Below are 20,247 nucleotides of genomic sequence, written 5' to 3'. Positions count from 1 at the left end.
CCACGGACATTAATTTAATCAATGGCTTAATTCACCATAGGCTTAAATAAGGTCATTCAGTCCCCTCTAAGAAATTCAAGTGAGAGTTGAACCATAACCCTTTGGCAGCAAGGCAAAATTAAGAGGGCAGGCCCAACGCCCTAGATAAAGCAGTCCCATGATTTCCGGTAACAAAGTAATATAACTTATTTATGAAAACACATCAGAAACACCTGCCACCCTAGAGTAAACCCAAAAAGAGCTGATTTTAATAGAACTTTCATAGAAGAAATTAACTACAACATCAAAAAACAAACAAGATTGATTTTGTGGCTTAGCTCCTCTCTAGTGTTTTACCTGAATCTTATTATTTTATATTTGTTTAATCCAAACATCAGCACTGGATCCTAAACTCATAGTTTTCATCTATCAGTAGTTGGTGGGGAAGGGATAAGAGAAATTCAAATTAGGAATCCACAGTTAGGCACCTCCTGTGGCTAGTTAGGATTCATCAGACCCCGGTAACAATGGCGGTCTCACCGGAGCCCTTGCCTTCTAACCAACATTGGTATAATCAAGTGCGCATATGTCAGGACGCGCCTTAGGGAGCAAAAATAGAGATATTGACACTATACTTGGGAAGCTCAGCTTAGGAGAAAAATACCAGTGGAGAAAAAAAGTCATACAGCTTTTCATATTTCACTTTGATATGGTGGAAGTAATTTCCTAGTAATACTTGAGTTTTTTGAAAGTTCATACTTAATTTGCACCCAGTCAACTTTTTCTGGTGTTCACCTGATTAAAAGGAACTTTTTAAGACAGGCAGAGAGAGCTAGCAACTTTGTGGACTTGAACTCAAACTATCTCATGTAAAATGTTAATTTTAGCACTGTATTCTTCTTTACAGGAGTTTAGATATGATCGTTTTATAGAAGATGGTAAGAAGAAAACCACCTTTTTCAAAAGAGGGAAAAAGCTGAAGTGTTACCTAATGCCATTTGGAACTGGAACCAGCAAATGTCCAGGCCGATTTTTTGCACTTATGGAAATAAAGCAGTTGTTGGTTATACTTTTAACTCATTTCGATTTAGAAATAATTGATGATAAACCCATAGGACTAAACTACAACCGCTTGTTGTTTGGTATTCAGTATCCAGATTCTGATGTTTTATTTAGATACAAAGTGAAATCTTAGAGAAGCTAAAAGGACAGAGAAGAAATCTATCAAAATTACCCTAAACATCCTAAGCTCATCCATTTCTTTTAATTTCTGCCAATGCAATTGCTTTATTTGTTTAAAAAGTGTTAATTTCTATTTGATCTGATATCAATCCAGTTTGTCCTTAGTCACAAAGCCTATCATAATATAAAACAGGATGGTAGCATGAAAATGGACATCAAAATCAACTTAAGGGTAAGCTCAAAACAGGGTTGTGGGTGTTTTTTAGTTTCTCCTTGTGATTTTTACCTGTTATAATAAATGTACCTTCACACCAATAGATTGGGCACTGTAGAATTTAAGTCACTCAAATTATTCTCTAATATGTAAAATTACACTTTGAACTACTAGAAAATTGTGCTGGAAATGGACACAGTCTAACAAATTCCAAATTCTCACAGAAGAAGGAAATAAAATTTCCATGAGTTGCACTGGATGAAAATGTTCCCTTCAAGTATAATATCAATAATACCTATATTTCCAGGATATGTGTGCATTAAATGAGTTTTGCGGTAGATTAAATGCTTCAACTTCACTTCAGTATTTAATCATGCTTAAATGTTCCTCATTACTTTGTATACTGTGGCTCGATAGAACAAAATTTCTTGTCATTTAAGACATTTTATGTCCAAGTTAGATACTGATAAGATTTAATGTATAAGAAAACGCAGAACCTATTATATATTCAGAAATTGCCCTAGACATTAGTATTAGGTTTATTATGGGAGCAAATGTTGAAATAATTACAGCATTGATTATTGCATTTGGCTTTAGTATAAACTATAAAGGTTATGCAAATATTGCAATTAATCCTTTCCTAAATGCTTCCATGTATATAAACTGAGAAGCTAGATGTAGTATTTGGTTTTGATGTCTCACCTTTTGGATTTGGAGTTCATGTGTTCTATTTTGAATTACAACATCATGTTATGCAGTGTAATTTCATATGACACATGCAGCATTGTGGTGTGAATAATTCAAAGATTTTCTTTTTTTCAATTGAGACAGTATCTGACTGTGTTGCCCAGGCTGGTCTCAACTCCTGAGCTGAAGTGATCCTCCCGCCTTGGTCCTTTGGGAACCTGGACCACAGGCATGTACCACCAAGCCCAGTGATTCAAAGATTCTGATATCAGAGTACCATATGATTGGCATCTGACATAAATGGTGATGCAATATATAAGCAGGCAAGGCAGGTAATAAAGTCCAGTTAATTCATGCTTCATTAATTGGAATTTCTAATATTTCAGAAATTTCTACTGTTTTGAGAAAAGGAAACTGACAAAATATTTACAAAATATTTATTTAGTAAATAAGATAGTACAGCATTTATTTTATCCTTCCTGAAGTACGTGTTCTGAATATTCCTTCAGTGAAGGTCTGCTGGTGCAAATTCTATTTTCGCTTGATTGAGGGTGTCTTTATTTTTACTCTCATTCTTGAAAGATGGTTTTGCTGGATGCACAAATCTAGATTGACAGTTATTTCCTCACAACACTTTGAAGATATTGCCCGTTCTTAAGGCATCCATTCTTGTTACTGGGAGGATAGCCGTTAGTGAGTTTAATTACTCAATAGGTAGTCTGTCTCTTCTCTCTGACTACTTTAAAGTGTCCTCTTTGTCTTTGATGTTCTTAGTTTCTTTCTGTTTCTCATGCTTGCATGTCCTGCTGCTTCTTGAGTCTAAGCATGGGTGTCTCCCATCAAGTATGGAATCTTCTCAGCCATTCTCTCTGTGAATATGACTGTTCTCCCACTCTATATTAGGTCCTCTCACTCTACCTACATCCTTCGATCTTTTCTCACCACACTTTGTATCTATAACTTATGCTCCACATAATTTCTTTAGATGTCTTTTCCAGTTTCTTCTTTGAACAGTATGTCTAATCTTCTGTCCAACTCATCCATTGAATTTGTTGTTTCCTTCTTTTGGTTTTAACTTCAGGTTCATAGAGTTGAGTGATCATTCTCCTTATACTCTTTAGTTCATGATACACAATTATAGTTGGTTCTAACAAGGCCCCTCTGGCTTTATTTACTTATTCTGTTTTGTCCCTAATACCCACTTTCATACCCTTTCCTAATATCATAGGCAAATATTCTAATATGTTTGATGCATGTCTTGGTATGTGTCTGTTTTCATGTAATATATATTATCTTGAGTACCTATTTTCTGCAAGTTATATCCTTCCAAATTTTCTTATGAAGCTCTGTGATTTTAAAGATATGTTCATATTTCTGTAGTATATAGATAGTATACAACTATATTTAATCTATTGCTTCTAACTGCTACATAGCATTCCATAATGTGCACACATTTTGTTTTGATAATCTAAGTTACCCAGTGATGGACACTGTCAGTGGGACAGTTATTGTGGGAGAAAGGCCAAAGCAGAACTTAAAAGCTCTTCCGTCACCTATCCTCACACTACTGTGCCTAACCATCTCAGCCCTGGGCTGCTAAAAGCCTTGTCCCCAAGCCCCACCCATACACACACACACACACACACACACACACACACACACACATTTATTCTATGATAACTTTAATTCTCCCTCAGATGTTCTAAATTTATGTCCTGTCCTCAGAGCCATCCAATCCTCTCCATTCTGTAGGGTGTCCAAGGTTGATTTTGAGTCAGAGTGTCAGCCTCCAGCTTGTCAACTTCACGTTTTCCATTCCACTGAGTTTGCTAAGTTCAATGATTACATTTTTCAGTTTTAGAATTCCCTTTTGTTCTTCATATATGCTGGTATTTTTTATAATATCTTGTACCTTTGTTATAAACTCAACATACTTTTTCACTTCTTTAACTGCATGAAGCAAACATTTTAGATTCTATATCTGGTATTTCCAAATCATTAGTGTTTTGTGGATCTAATTCTGTAGTTTATGTATTTTTCTGTCTCTGTTACCTGGGATGGCTTGTTTACTGAGCCCATGTTCTTTGGATTTTTATCTCTGAAAAATCTTTAGACCTAGATTTAAAGTTCATTTCTCAAGAGAGAATTTGTATGTGCATTTGTCAGACTGCTGATACTACTACCAAACTCAAATCACCTTAAAATTTCAGCTTGATTATCTGGGAGTGGGGAGTATTGTGGTTTCTAGCCCTAAATCAGGTAGAATATAACCCTATTATTAGGAATAGAAAGAAGACACATTTGGGGGTTCATTTGTTTATTTTTACACAGAGCTAAGATTGAGACAGGCAAATATACTGACAGCTTTGTTCTGTGGAGCAAAGTTTCTTTCTAGTTCACCTACTAAGGTATACTAGAATGTTGTCTCTGCAAGTTCTTGGCTTTATGCAAAGACCTTGGATTACACATACACACGCGCATGCGTGCGCGCGCACACACACATACACACACACACACACACACCCTGGGCCCTACGCTTTAGTCCACCACAAAGCATAGTCTGTCCTTTTTGTGCTTGGATGTCTAGTTTGCCATGTTGCCTGAAGTGGAAGTTCTACCATATTTTTAAATTCAACTTAGTGGTACACTTTTGTGATGTTAAGGCAGAGAACACAGGAAATTATTCCATTCCGATTTCTGCTTATTTTATAATTGGAGATGTGTACAGGAATTTAGAAATGTAAAGTAAGAATAAATGAAATGGTTGGGAAAAGACTACATAAAAGGAATGAATAGTAGAACCAAAACTAAACATTGAGAGTGACAGTCTTAAATCCAGTAACTACCTAGTGTTTACAAATACAAAAAAAAATGTCCTGGAGAAATCAGTTAAAATATGCAGATTCTGGCTGTGATATAACTGGCTTATTATTAAACAATTTCCCTCTCAGTGCTTCAATGTCCTCATTTGAAAAATAAAAATAATAAAGCCCTTTGACATCAGGGTTCATTATAAGGATTAAACACAGTAACATGTAGGGATTTATGGGATAATGCAATATACCAATGCAAAGTGTAATGAAGATACTTAAACAATGTTGTGCCTTTAAAAAATTGCTCTTATGTATTGTTAAAGGGAATCGTTTTTTATAGTCATTTGTTAATTCATTATTCATTTATTCAACCAAACATTTATTGAGCATTTTCTCTGTTCTAGATATGATTGATGCTAGACACTGGATTGCCTTTCCCCCTTCAAGAACATACTATTTGTTAGGGAAAACAACACATAGGCAACCAATTTATTATAAATGCAGTTGTAAGTGATAAATTAATCTCTTTAAAACTATTTTAAAATTCTGATTTATCACTAGTTCTAACTAGCCTTTCATCAGTCATTCCAAAGTAATGGTCTGTAATAAGAATCACTATGTATAATTATACACAATAAAAATATATACAACAGGTATTTTGATAACATGAGAAAGTAATTAAAACCAAATATAGTCATTGAGGCTCCAGAATATTTTAAAACTGTATTATGTATTGTAAAATCCCATCTTTTTTTTTTTTTTGATGGAGTCTTGCTCTGTCACCCAGGCTGGAGTCCAGTGGTGTGATCTCAGCTCACTGCAACCTCCCTCTCCTGGGTTCAAGCAAGTCTCTTGTCTCAGCTTTCTGAGTAGCTGGGACTACAGGCACCCTGCTACACCCGGCCAATTTTTGTATTTTTAGCTGAGATGAGGTTACACCATATTGATCAGGCTGGTCTCGAACTCCTGACCTCAGGTGATCCACCCGCCTCAGACTCCCAAAGTGCTAGGATTACAGACATGAGCCACCGCGCCCCATCTTTTCATTTTTATAGCTTCACGTAAGTTTTGAATTAAAAGAAATAAATAATTAATACCCAAGATATTGTTTTATATCAATGACCAACAGTAATGAAATGTTCGGTTAGCAGAAACTAAAGCCCTGAAGCGGTTCAGAAAAAGCTACCTGTCACTAAATCAGCAATGCTTATAAGCAACCTAGAAGAAAACTTTTATCTGCCTTGTTTTGGCTTTCCTGGCATACTTCCTTATTTCATCTTCATTTTATAATTAAGTTTTGGGTCACAAGACTAAGGCAAAGGAGCTTCCATACTGAAAATCTACATTTTTTATGCTTATTTTATCATAAAAAATAATTTGGGTAACATTTTCTGCAAGCAACTTCTAACTTAACAGTGGAAGTTTAAAACTGTTTGAAGATCAAAGCACAAAATTTATCTAGGTTTTGATCCTAGTATAAAAGAATGGCAAAAATTATGTGAACAAGAATTACATGCCCTTACAATGTCCACTTTTTAACCTGTTAAATTTGCCAATCTTGCAAACTATTATTTACTTGCATTGCATAATTAGATATTCATTTAACATACTCAATTAAGAAAAAAGTTAGCCAAGATGACATTGTAGCACTATTTTAAATTATAATGAATGATCACATAAAACTCTTTAGTATTTATCTAAAGTAATTATTACTCTACTTCATTTGTTTATCTAAATCAGTGATCATTGATGTTTGAACTTTTTGGCTTAAACGTTTGTTTGTACTACTTGCTAGAGTATGATAAATTTAATACATGAAAAACTCTACACAATTTAAGTAATAATTTGTCAATACTTATGTTTTAAAATATTTTTTGAAAAAGGAGTGCTGTATATTAAAACAACTTTCTGAAATTATTTGTTTAATATTATCTTTGATTTTAAAATGACATATATGTGGCTTTACGATGAATCAAATTGTCCTAAAAGATGTCAGATAAGAAATGCAAGTACTTTGCAAGTCTAATACTTAATGTTTTTTTATGTACAACAAAAATTTAATAAATTAACTTTCGAAGCACAGATGACTGATTGTGTCTCTTTATTGTCCTGCTAGGAACATGTTGGGTAACAGAAGATTTGATTACAAAAGAAAATTATTTGGAAAATAATTTTGCTCTCTGAATATCTCCTCATCTCCATTTCCTGCCCCCATACACATATATTCTTATCATCTGATACTCTCCTGAAAGTACATTAACTATTTCAGAGTATGTTTCAATATATTTTAACTTATTATTTATTTGTAAAATAACAAACTCAAGAAATACCACTAAGTTTTTAAATGTTTATTCTAGGCAGGCTGACCTTGCTAGGTTACAATTCTTAATAATCACTATTAGTGTGGACAGAAGTATAAGCACAATAAATGGGTGAGAGTTTTTCAGTAGATATAATCTTTGTCATTAGCAGATCTCTTCACTTTACCACAGATAATGAATAAAGCTGGGTAATATTTGGACAGTATTCTATTTGTTCATAAAACTAAAATAAATTGTAAATAAAGCATATACTACAGAATGCTGGTGATGAAAATGAAATGTGGGTTTTTAGTAACTCTAAGTACAGTATTTTACTGGGACACTGGGCTTTTCTCAGAGACACTGGTATGAGTCACTAACATTTTACAGGAACTGGCCTGAGACTCTGAGGAGTAGGCTAGAAGGTGTTCCTGTTCATTTGAACTAGTCAGCTCAGTATTGTTTATTTACCAACTGGGATAAATTATGTCACTAAATAGGTAACCTGTGAAATAATTATCTTTTGCTTTCAACTTTATTCTAGAAACCACTTATAAAAATTTGCAGAACTTTCCAGAATTAGCAATGATCATGTGAATAATAATGTGTATTTTCTTTTCAGAATAAAAAAAAAAAAACCCAATTGCTGTGCTGTGTTTTTTGAAGAGTGTTTGATATTGTTTACTGTTAATTGTTTGTTGTTAATTAATTAATTACTTTTATAAGGAGAGACACGATATATCACAGACTACACCAAAAGTAAATGTTCAGAGATATAATCATGAAGTATTTTACTTCCCTTACAGCAAACTGTGCTCATAGGAGAAACTAGAGGAATGGAAATTACAAGTAAAGGTATCACTATCTAATGATTCATCATTGTGTCAAATTGAAACATTTCTAAACATGAAACATATAGTTGGAGATTCTTATTTGTGTGCAAGAGAATATTTACTATATATAACTTTTATTTCTAAGAACTAGCCATCGTAGTTAACCAAAAATCTGTGTCATTATTACCTGATAGATACCAAACTTTTTAATAAATGCTTTTGTCTTTTATATTAAAATTAAGGTTTGAATGAAATTACTTCAGTTCCATAATTCTAAGGACTAATGAGTTTATTTAAAGTTTTATAAATGTATTTGTTTTGTTTATCAAATGGAATACCGTTAAAAGTATTTGTAATCACTGAATTTTTTATAAGTGAAAACTATACATATGGTAGTACTTCCTTCATGCTGAGCAATTACACATTTATTTTTTAAAAACTTTTTATTTTGAACTAAGTTTAGACTTAAAGGAAAGTCACAAACATAGTTTTTATTTTTCAAGAAGTAGGTACTCGGACTAAACAATGCTTGCAGAAAATTAAATTAAGGAGTGGTCCTAGAACTTAACCAGTTCAAGATCTTAGTTAATTCTTGATCTTTGAGGATAGTCATCCACATCAACTACTCCATGGGACAACATGCTGTAAATCCAACAGAGTAGCAGGAATAGTTTGAGTATGTGAGCTACCCACATCTTCCATAGGCCAAATAATTGTTTTGCTTTCATAAACCATAATTTTGTAAACTTTTAAAGGAACTTACTTTGTTGAATAATTACAGATTTTACTTAACTTCACTCTCTTAAGAAATCTACACTTTAAAGAGATGTATGCCTGATGCTTCTCCAAAGGAAATTAAAGTAAGTTATTTAGACGCAGGTATTAACTGACCCTGCTTCCCAATACATCAGGCATTTAATAGAGAGAGATCATTTCTTCTTTCCCAACTCTTCACATTTCTGTGGAGGCCTGCTTAGAAAAATCATTTCCTTTCATCAAAATCTTAGGTGGAGAGCAGCGGCTCAGTCAGCCTGGCATCTGAATTTTGACCATAGTACTACTGCAGAAATAGACTGCACACGGCAAATGTAGCTGTACTTACTTGATTAGACAATGCATGATTAATTATTTTTACTAGTTAGGTACAAAAACTGAGTCTCTCTCGTAATCGGAAATTGTTTATCTGTTTTCTGAAAGTGGATAAGGATATGTAACAGAGAAATCCTTACCACAAGTTCTTCAGTAATTGCCAGAGCAAGATAAATGTATAAAATGAGGTTAGGCCATGAAACATTTTTATGTTTAAATTTAAATTCTCATCTCTAAACACCTCTATTAACAGGAGATTTGAGATGCAACCATTCTCCTAATAAAAAAAATGAAATCTTTAAGATTGAGAAACATTTGTAAATAACGGATCCTTTAAATATCTCTGAACTTTATTTTAAAACTTATAAGGAGAAATAATCATTGCTTTATATAACCACTGATACCATTTTAGCATTTGATGAAGATGTTAATTTATGGTTGGTTAGCAGTTTATGGCTGTCATTAGTTTTTCAGTTTGGTCCACATTAGAAATCTATTTTTCTTTTTTATTTTAATCTCAGACAATTATATAAAGATATAGTTATGTTTTATCTAAAATGTATCATTCTTCTATAACATTTCAAATTATTCACAGATCATAGTTCTTATATGTGCATATATGAATTTAAAAATACAGCAATAAAATGCTTGAAACAGACCATAAATTTGCTTCATATTTTATTGCATCTCTGAATCAGGTTGAGGAGACAAGGGCAACTATGGTCTTTGGGAAAGAATTAACTCTTTCCCAAGCTGAGAAAGAGAATAACGCATTGTGCATAATTAAAGCCAACTCCCAATCAAAGCATGGGGGTGACTTGTGAGCCTTGTCCATCATATATGTAGTGGGGTTGGGGGTGGTGAGGATTAATAACTGCCAAGTCCTCTTTTCCTATGCAGTCTAACCTTCCCAACCTATTCATTTCTCTTTCAGAGCTCTCTAATCTATATTTCTGTACTGCCCAAATTAGAGAAAAGTGGAGAAGAGAAAGAAGGAAAATTCACACACACATTCTAGTATACTTGATAATTTTGCAATAGTTAAGAAACAGTCTCCTGGATTTGTTAAGACGAGTAATTTAGAAAAATTGGTAGAATTTAACCCAAATCAAACCTCAGGGAAAGCGAACAGAGTTTCTCTGCAGCGTGAAGAAGCGAGGAGCTCTTTGGGGTTTAAAACCCGGGCGCTTTCGCAGATGCCTCGGGTTTGGTGCGGCTGCGGGATGTCTCTTACAAGCCTGGCAGCTACGTGTGAACCCACATGCCTGCTGCCATACAGGGGACAACCCGATCCTTGAGCCACCCTCGAAGGACAGTTTGAGGCAGAGCCCCTGAAAGTTCTCCTTTTGTCCCAAGGAACTTGGCGGTGAAAGGGCAATTGCGCCCGCAAGGGTGGCTGGAAACGCCGGTCCAGGGGAATCCCGGAGAGAAGGGGTGCTCTTCGGATGCGGATCCCGAATCCCTCCGGATGCAGATCCCGAATCCCTTCGGGAGCACTGCGCAAGCAAAACAGCGCGGTGGGCGCCAGTGCTGCGTGAACGTCATTTGGTTTGTTTGCAACCCAGGGCTGCTGGACCTGCTGGAAGGCGGCCCCTTCCCTCCTCCCGTCCTGCCAGGTCCCCAGCACAAACACTCTCCTGGTTAGGAAAACAGGCTCCTGGTTATCCCACCCAGCCCTGTTTACTGGAACTTTGGTTCTAAACACCAGTAGATCAGAAGAGCCAGAGATTTGCCGGGCAAAAAAGACTCTCATCCTAAGAGTTGTTCCTACTGTTAAACTGAAGTTACTGGCTCCGCGTTTTTCCTTCTCTTTCCCTCTTTCCATCTACTATGTCTAAAGTTTGATTTAAAAGGCCGAGTTTAAATAAACCTGCAGCTCATTGGCTTGGCAAATCCAGAGACTTTCGAGTTGTACATGCCAATGCAGACCGCGCAGGAGCCGGGCTCATTTACTTTGCCAACACAGCAAAAAAAAAAAAAAAAAAAAAAAAAAAAAAAAAGTTAATTGATGTAAAGTTGCTTGGCACGTGGATAATTTAGTCTTACCTGCATTTTAATTGAAAGAAAATCTATTTATGTTTCTGATGTTCAGGTTTTGCGATTTAATTTTGTTTAAAGGCACCTTTGTGTAGTTGTTCCCTCCCCCTTCTCCTTTCCATCTGAATCACGTTTTCATAAAAGGTTTGACTAAGTAGTCTCACCTGATCAGGATTCATTACCTCCTGCATTCCATGAGCACACTTTCGGGTTTCCACTCGCTTCCTCGCTCCGCCCGGCAGGGCCGCCACGATGTGCTGCGAGCCGGGAAGTGAACTCATGATTATTTTTCAAAGTCTGGGAAGTGTATTATCCTTTTTTCTAGTGGTAATTAGTTACCATAGCATCTAATACGTAAATGTGCCCAGAGCACACCATTAACAGTTAAACGGAGGATTCAATTTAACACATGATTATATCTTTCATAAGTCATTACATTGGAAAAGTCAATGCCACTCATTCTGGAGCAATCGCAAGGTCAGGGCCGCGTAGACAGGTTCGGTTTCCGCGTGCTTGACCAAGAGTGCGAGTTGGTGGAGAAGGGAATTCTGTGAGTCTCGGCCTCACTGCTGTAAGGGTGGATGGTGGGTGCTATAGGAGGGACAGGAATTTAAGCGTAGCATAGGGTCTTGGAGGGGTTGCCCAGCTGCGGGGACTGGTGAGAGCATTGCAGACCGCGTGCGGGTGCGTGCGGGAGCGCGCGCGCGTACACACACACGCACACACACTAACACATACCACAGGGAGGGAGAAGCAGGGGTAACTAGAGAGCTCTTCGAAGATGATCATTTGCTGGTCCTTCTGTTGGTGCCCAGTGTCAAGCTGGCGATGGGACCCTAAGTGTGAATAAAAAGCCAGTGGGATTCTGAGATTTTGCTTGGCCTCATCTGTCCACTCTCAGCTCTGTAAAGAACACCAGCAGCGAGATCGGATTGGCAGGATGGGTGTGCCTGAGAGAAGCACTCCAAGGCGTGGTGGATGCCAGAGCAAGCTCAGGGGTAGCCAAGATACCCTTGCACTCTGGCTCATGCTGCAGTCTTAGGAACCAGGCTGTCTGCTCTGACCCAAGGAGACTTTTGCAAGACCACACTGATTCCCCCGATGTTCAGTCCCCCATTTCCGACCTGTGTGCTCTATGCTGGACAGACAGCTGGGGTCAACAGTGTGTAGGCTAACTCTTCAGACTAGGCCAAAACTCAGGGCTCAAACCCCAGAAAGAAAGTGCTCCAGGGCTTTATCGGGAGTGGAAAGAGTTGTCCCTCCAATCACTGGCTTCCTTTTCTTAAAGCTGCTGCTGAAAACCCTTTAGAAAGGTAGGAGTTAGGGCAGAGAGGATCACCTAAGTAAACCACAGAAAATTCCTCTCCTGTTTCTTTCAGATGTCCCATGTTTATTGCTAAAACCACAGGCTGGCCAATTGCTAGGTTTGGAAAGAGGGTTGATTTGTCTAAAATTATCAAAATGAAAATAAATGTTAATAAACCTAATACATTAAATAATTATGCCTATTCATGTGACATTTGAATTTATTCTCAATGTTTTCCTATCCCCACCCCCATCCATTTCAAGTCTCCTTCAGGACTAAGATTGAAACCTGAGTGATTAAAAAGAGGAGGATTCTCATTTTTTAAAATTTTTTCCCTAAAGTTCAAGATGTGCTATTCTGTACAATTTTTAATAATAGTTAAACAATACAAAGGTTGCAGAGGAAGTATTTCAAGAAGGCCTTCTAATAATGAGAAATATTAAGCAGTAAATCTTGCAGCAAATGTGTCCCCTACAATGTTAATATGCAAAAGAAAAAAAAATCTGACTGGTGGTGGCTGTGCTTAATTCCTAATCAGAATGATGGACAGCAGGGCCAGAACAATACAAACTAATGGCTGTGTTGCTGATCACTTTACCCCTTGATTAAAGACACCCAATTATGGCGCAGAACAGTGTCGTAATTATGTTTCTTAATCACATCCAGGAGGTTTAATTGCCTTAACGATGTGTTTCATTAAATGAATTTAGGTATTATAGTCGACAGTTTTCATACACAGTTGTTTTCAAATTAACATAATATTAGACATCGTCATGGAAATTGTTTTAATAATCATAATTAGACGCACCCAGGCTTTGTCTGGTAAATGCTGAGAGACGGGTCGGCTCCTGCCTGGGGGCTGCCCTGGTCTCCTCCCTCCTTCTGCCCTCACTCCCAGTCTGGGAGGGCTTCAGCTTCAAGGCCCTTTGCTGTTATGTTTTCTGAAAAGTTACAAGTTCTGATTAATCTTTTTTGATGGCAAGTGGAGCAGAAAATATCCTTCCTCACCCCCCACTAAGTTTGATGGCATTTAGGGATATCTTTATGAGCAGAGGCTGTATAGACAAAAATGCATTTAACATACTGGGTACAGAGGAAACATCTAACTTCTGCACCACCACCACCACCACCACCACCACCACCACCACCACCACTATCTCTGCAACCTGCGCCACAGTGAAAAATCACACCTTCTATATTTGAGGGCAATATAAAGGTCAAAATACAAGTCTCGACAGTCATTCTTTAACAGAATCAATGCCCAAATCAATCCAAATTTGGAACCTAAAAGTCTCATTATCAAGCAACACTAGTAAGTTCTGATCATCTCTATGGGGATTGTTTATGCTTATACCATTCAACCTAGTTAATTCTTTTTATCACAAAAAAGCAGAAAGCTACAATGAAATCAGCGCTCAGAGAATACAAGTGCATTTTTTCCTTGGCCTTCAGGCATTTGGCAATAGAAATTTTGATGACAAACTCTTTAAAGAAACTTTACCCTCTTTGATGGGCCCTGGCATGGTTAACAATGCCATACAAGTGGAAAAAGATTTCCAGGGGGAATATGGCCTTCAAAGTTCATGCCAGTAGCCAGAAACTTGGAATCTCTTCTGGGTTTCACCACTGACCCCATTCATCTCTCCTCCTTATAATAATAAGTAAATTAGGGCTACCTCTAATTGTGCATCCCTGCAAAAACTTTAATTCCACCTTCTCTGAAACTCCTTTCTTTTTTGTTACCTTTCAAGCAAAGAGTAACACAGAAGAGAGGTGATTGCTTCTTCCACAAAGCACAGCATAATAAAATGTTTGATCAAAATATTTTAATAAAGATTCTTTCTGACATAGATACACATACAAATGGTCGTACATGGCTGTCATAGTCTGATTGACCTATTTAATATATATATTATTCTTTACACATCCAAAACCCGCCAACAGATCCATCACAGCTCCCAACTCACCATCCAACCTGACAAACTGAATTTGTATTATCTGCAAGGAGTGGAAAATAGCAGGACTCCATTTTTAAAAAAGATTTTCTTAATTTTCATAGGACGGAAAGGCAGTCAAACAGCCATGCAAAACTAAAACTGAAAGCTCACTTTGGGTAAATAGCTTCTTGTTCTTCCTTAGTTTTATTTCTTTTTAAATTTCATTTTTTTTTAGAAAAATAACAAAGGATTTCACACCATAGGCAAATCAAACCAGTCTTTTAACTTAAATAATTCTCCACAGTTAAAATAACTTATATATGTACATATATATTAAAAGCAATTAAATTAGACCTTTTAAAAATGCACAGCACAGCCTGGAAAAATATTTGCTTAGCATGTTCTTACGTATAGGATCTATTGCTGTGATGTTTTTCCCTTTTGGAATGTAAAGGAGTCCCCTTTCAAAAAAGAGATCAATTCATTCATCAATTAAGAATACACCTTTCCTGTAATTTTTGGACTGAAGCAATTTATTAAAGCTCAATTTAAATACAGGGATGATGCAACTGAAAATATCCAGGTGACCTTGCATAAACCTAAGCAGCTCAAATACACCAATATTTCTCTTCATACTTGTTGGCAAATAAACCTTTAAACACTTGGCACACAGTATAAGTAATCTATAAAACAATCTTAGAGGCATTTAAAAAATCTGCACATAAGACCCATGACCTTAACACATGATAAATACTGTTGATGTGGAAGGGTCATTGAAGAATAACAAATAAATACCATGAATTGTTAATACATCATTGCAGAGTAGAAAGTAACAAGGTGCACATAAATATTTTTAAATGCAATTCTTTCAGCCACAGTCAGTTTTTTTAATATCACTCTCGCCAAAACTTTGAGCATTTTCACAGGATTAAAGTTCAGAGACAATAAAAAATACAAGTCTTCCATAGCAACATGTCTCTCTCTCGCTCTCGCTCTCTCTCTCTCTCTCTCTCTGGGTTTTATTTCCCCCTCACTTAAGTCAACATTTCAAGTTTTTCTCCTGGCTCAGAATCAAAATTTATTTTCAAGTGCCCTTTCTGATTTGTCTGAATGAATATTCCATCTCATGCTACCCAACCCCTCACTCCTCCTCTCCCCCTCAGCACTAGCCAAATTCACAATTATTAGTAGGATTAGTATTTTGCCATTCAAACACTCTCCAGGCTTAATAACCAAGCACTACTTCTCAACTTATTTTTCACCTTTAAGGAAGATTCCACTTCCTCGCGGTCTAGGCTGCCACCAAAGTTGCCACTTTTCTGAGAAAAAAAAGACATCCATACTCCATCCCAACTCCACCTCCCTCCTCCCTCCCTCCCCACCCCAAAGACCGAGATTCTGGGGATGTCAAGGCTAAAAGTCCCGTTTGTCTCTGATACTTCTCCTCAGTTCTTGCCTCTGCTTTGTTTGCTCTGCAAGTGTTTCACAACTACGAGAGGACCAAAATAAAGGGGGTGGGGAGCAGCTTTTCGCTTTCCTCTAGATTTTGGGTAGGTCTTGTGTTTTTCGGGGGTGTGTTTAAGGCTTCTCCGTGCACTGTTTGCAGAGGCTAGAGGAGACGCTGTTGAACAGGGCGCACTTCTCCGGGCAGGAGGCAGCCGGGGGCAGCCCGGCGCTGAACGGGTAGCCGGCCGCCTGCTCGTAGGCGCCGAGAGCCGGGTGCAGGGCAGCAGCTGCTGCCGCTGCAGCCGCCGAGCTGGGCAGGGAGGCAGCCGAGATGGCTTGGCCCTGGTTGAGGTAGGCGACTAGGCGCCGCATCTCCTCCAGGGCCTGCGCCTGCATGAGGATGTAGTTCTTGGCGAGCAGCAGCGTGGCGATCTTAGAGAGCTTTCGCACCGACGGGCTGTGCGCGTAGGGGATCACCGCGCGCAGCTCGTCCAGCGCGTCGTTCAGGTCGTGCATCCGCCGGCGCTCTCGGGCATTGATGTTAAGCCGCAGCGCCTTTTGCTCTTTGGATTTCTTGCTGCTGCTGCTGCTGCTGCTGCTGCCACCGCCGGCGCCGCCACCGCCACCGCTACCGCTGCTGCTACCCCCGCCGCCGCCGCCGCCCAGGCCCCCCGGGGGGACGCTGGCGCCGCCGTGGAGGTGGGCATTGGAGCAGCCTTCGGCTGCCTTCGCGCCACCACCTCCTGCTCCCGGGGAGGCCCGCGGGTCGGCTACTCCGGCTCGCAGCACCAGCTCGCAGCGACCGTCGCTGTCGTCGTCGGGGCTCTGCTCGCCGCCGCTGCTCTCGGCCACCGAGCCCCGGCTAGCGCTTTCGCCGTATTTGAGGCAAAGGGCGGCCCCAGCCGGCAGGCTGCTCAGGCTAGGATCGCTCCCAACGCCGGCTGTACCTACTAGCAGCCCGGGGACACCCACCCCGCCGCCGCCGCCGCCACTTCCCGTGCCGCCGCCGCCGCCGCCGCCACCTCCTCCTCCAGGCGGCGGCAACAGCAGCCCTGCCCCCTCGGGGTCAGCCGGCTCGAAGCAGCCCAGGGGCGACGAGGAGGAGGACGCCGGGCGTTCCCGAGGCGGCGGCGCCAGGGACAGGTCCATGCCTGGGGGCGTGGAGCGGAAAGCCGCTTCCAAGCGCTTGGCTGTGGAGGCGCTCAGGCTCTTGTGCAGGAAGAGGTCGTCCTCGCCGGCGGCCGCTGCACCGAGGTGCATCCCGCGCTCCATGGTCCCGCGCCGGCGCGCAGCCCCGGCCGCCGCGCCCGCCGCCGCCGCCGCCTCGGCTCCGGAGTCAGGCGGCCCCACAGACGCGCACGAGCCGGGCTCCGGGGCTGGTGCGCGCGTCGGTCCTGGTGCTGCCGGCAGCCCTCTCCCCTTCTTTCTTTTTCTTTTTCGCCTTCCCCCGCGCTCGCCGCCTCCTCTTCTTCTTCTTCTTCGTCTCCAGCCGATGGTGCTGGCTGCTGGGGCTCACCATGGGCCGCGGCCCCGCATGGTGGGAGGGTGGGCGCGGAGGGAGTGGAGCCGCCGCCGCAGCCGCCGCCGCTCTGAGCCCAGCCCCGCGCCTCCTCTCCGCACCGTTTATCTTGCTTGGATTCACCTTCAAGAGATTTCCGGACCCATCAACCAGCCGCCGCCACAGACGGGGGAGTCTTTTACATCATTATCTCTGAGTAGGTTATTATGAAGAAGACTCGCCTGTTGGGACAGCGCTTTCTACCCAATCAGGTTAACGTTTTAATTAATAGGATTAAAACGGTAACAAACAATCGCAGGCGCTATCTGGCCGCGAGTCTGAATAGTTTCATTTCCCAGGTCTGAAGACGGGCAGCAGCTAGAGCTTTATAAAAGGCGCCTGCTCCATTATTCTGCCTGCCATCTGTATACACAGCTTAGCGCATATGTTTGCAAGGCGCTGGGTCCTGTTAGTAACCCAACAACTGCCTTTAGCTTGACATGTGTGGCGACTTTCACTCATCAATGAGCACACTAAAAGCCCTACTTAAAGCCGAGGATGTTCTTTGCTCCTTCAGCAAATTGTAGATCGGCGGCGAAGCCTGCGAGTCCTGTGGAAAGCAGACGCCCCCACCCACCGCACCCCACCCCCCACTGCCCTTCCCTCGCCACTGCTGTCTCAGCTTATGCTAAATTACCCTTCCGGGCGAGAATTATACTCCACCCCTGTTTGTAGGATGACTGGGTCTGGATTTGGGGATGGGACTTTCCGAGAAGAGGTGGTGTCCCAGCTGGCTTGCCCAAAATTCACTCTAGATTTTCAGCTAGTCAGAGAGCAAAGCAGTCGTCCCCCCGAACACTCAGCCTCATTTCCACACTCCCCACTGCCCATTTCCTACCCAAATGGGAAAAAGAAAGGAAAAAAAGCAAAATGAAGAGCAAGTGATCATGCAGCCCACTTTTTGTTATTGTTTGTTTAAGGTGGGGTGGGAGTGATTTTGCAGTGGTCTCCAAATAACTGTTAACAGTGATGATAATTGTGAAGTACACAATTTCCTAAGCTGGAAAAAAGAAAAGAAACAAACAAACTGGTTTCTCAAACTTTCCTTAAGATGAAAATCTGGTTGCTTCAAAAGAGTCAGCTTCACCAGGAGTCAATTCCGCTCCCACACCAAGTGAGGCATTTATGCATATTTATTTACCCAGAAGCCATTTAAGGACATCTGGATCAGCCTCGGTTGTTCTTGGAGGGTTCGGGAAGGGAGAATGTGGAAACAAGCGCTCCTCTCCGGATGGGCAATGGTACACGCGGTCCTCTCACTCCTGAGTTCGATCTCTGGGTACACATGGTATTTAGCAGCTGGTTTTCATCCTTATGCCATAAGTAAAAACAATATTTCCTCAAACCGTCCAATAACTCTTTCTTATATGGCAGAATTACTGAAGACTATGCAATTTTTGGTTTCTCTGGTTTCATTAAAAACCTTTTAATTGTGGCTTTCAGAGTTGGCCCCAGGTGTTGGACTCTTTTCATTACATTTTGCTCTAATGTGATGAAATTCTAATTCTCTCCTTACCATATGGTTAAATTTCCCCACTGAGAATTAGTTGAAAAAGGAGAAATAATCTATTAATCTCTGTAATAGAATCACAAATGAGGTTCGCCACAGAACCTGTTTTTGAATGGTAATATCAGAACAGTTGGGCACCTTATTTCATAAAGGAAGGGTGAGGGCAACATAAAATGTCTGTATTTTCACCTGGAAAGGATGAAAAGGGGTCCAGCAGTATCTTTCCATAGTAATTCCCTGAGATCCAATCTTCAGGGGACAGAAATACTACGTAGACGTCGGTTATCTACGCTCCTTTGGATGTCCTGGAACCTAAAGATTGAGAAAGATCAGGCGGGGCTGCGGGGGCCTCTTGTGCCTGAGACCAAGACCGGGGGTTCTGCAGGCTTGAGCTGTCCCACGTGTCTCATCTGGGACCCGGAGATTGTTTACGTGCAGGGCGGCCCCTCGCTCACCGCACCCCTCTCACCGTTCCTCCCCTGGCATTCGCAGCTGTTAACCTCTCCCTTTAGAAGACTAAAGACACGGCTGGGCGCGGTGGCTCAAGCCTGTAATCCCAGCATTTTGGGAGGCCGAGACGGGCGGATCACAAGGTCAGGAGATCGAGACCATCCTGGCTAACACGGTGAAACCCCGTCTCTACTAAAAAAATACAAAAAACTAGCCGGGCGAGGTGGTGGGCGCCTGTAGTCCCAGCTACTTGGGAGGCTGAGGCAGGAGAATGGCGTGAACCCGGGAGGTGGAGCTTGCAGTGCGCTGAGATCCGGCCACTGCACTCTAGCCTGGGTGACAGAGCGAGACTCCGTCTCAAAAAAAAAAAAAAAAAAAGAAAACTAAAGACACACTAGTGTTACTGTTTTTCAATTGCAGCTTTGTTTTCACTGGGATCATAAACAAAGGTTCTCGCTAAACCTAAATGGGTCGTGTATGCATGACACTAAGTTATCAAAGTCCTTGGGTCACTTTCGGGAGAGCAGAGGCTGGCCGGGTCTTGGCTCTGGGCAGAGTGGGGACACATCTCATAATGTCTGACTTAGTTCTCCAGCCAGCTTGCCCTTTTTGTGGGCTACCACCTTACGCGGGGCGCCAGGATTCCTGCCGGCCCGAAGTGGACATTTGAAGGGGGAAGGATCGATCATGCCTGGGACTGGTGGGGGGCGCCATGCGGGACTGTGAGCTGTAGAACCGGGATGGCAGAGCAGGGGCGACACTGAGGGCAGCAAAGGCCCTGCCAGCTCAGTTAGACCCAGGATCTTCGCAGGACCTTTGTCTTTCGCCCTTAGACAACAAACACTTGAGCGCACCTCGTGGCCCTTCCCCGACCCCACCTCCACGACCTCCTACCACCTCCCTCCT

The 20,247-nt window shown here is 41.0% G+C and overlaps 2 protein-coding genes across 3 annotated transcripts in view; one reads left to right on the top strand and one right to left on the bottom strand.

The window, feature by feature from the left end:
* The window catches only part of LOC117078926 (cytochrome P450 7B1), a 213,312-nt gene extending 202,010 nt beyond the window's left edge, over window positions 1-11,302 (top strand). Inside the window, exons 6-7 of one of the 2 annotated variants that reach the window (XM_033202479.1) lie at window positions 7,982-8,024; window positions 10,032-11,302. In XM_033202479.1, the coding sequence (XP_033058370.1) occupies window positions 7,982-8,024; window positions 10,032-10,138 (150 nt within the window). In that variant the 3' untranslated portion in view covers window positions 10,139-11,302. Of the gene's footprint in view, window positions 1-886; window positions 6,960-7,981; window positions 8,025-10,031 lie in introns of those variants that run through there. The other variant, XM_033202478.1, reaches the window with a different exon arrangement.
* A 2,944-nt stretch (window positions 11,303-14,246) lies between these two features.
* Window positions 14,247-17,518, bottom strand: BHLHE22 (basic helix-loop-helix family member e22). The gene has a single exon (XM_033202912.1). It carries the CDS (start codon window positions 17,093-17,095, stop codon window positions 15,956-15,958), a length of 1,140 nt encoding a protein of 379 aa, XP_033058803.1. The 5' UTR covers window positions 17,096-17,518; the 3' UTR covers window positions 14,247-15,955.
* Between the last annotated feature and the right edge of the window lie 2,729 nt (window positions 17,519-20,247).

Source organism: Trachypithecus francoisi, unplaced genomic scaffold (genome assembly GCF_009764315.1).
Source record: "Trachypithecus francoisi isolate TF-2019V2 unplaced genomic scaffold, Tfra_2.0 Lachesis_group7, whole genome shotgun sequence".
NCBI lineage: Eukaryota > Metazoa > Chordata > Mammalia > Primates > Cercopithecidae > Trachypithecus > Trachypithecus francoisi.
The sequence above is the reverse complement of the archived record's forward strand: the minus strand, read 5'-3'. Positions and strand labels throughout refer to the sequence as shown.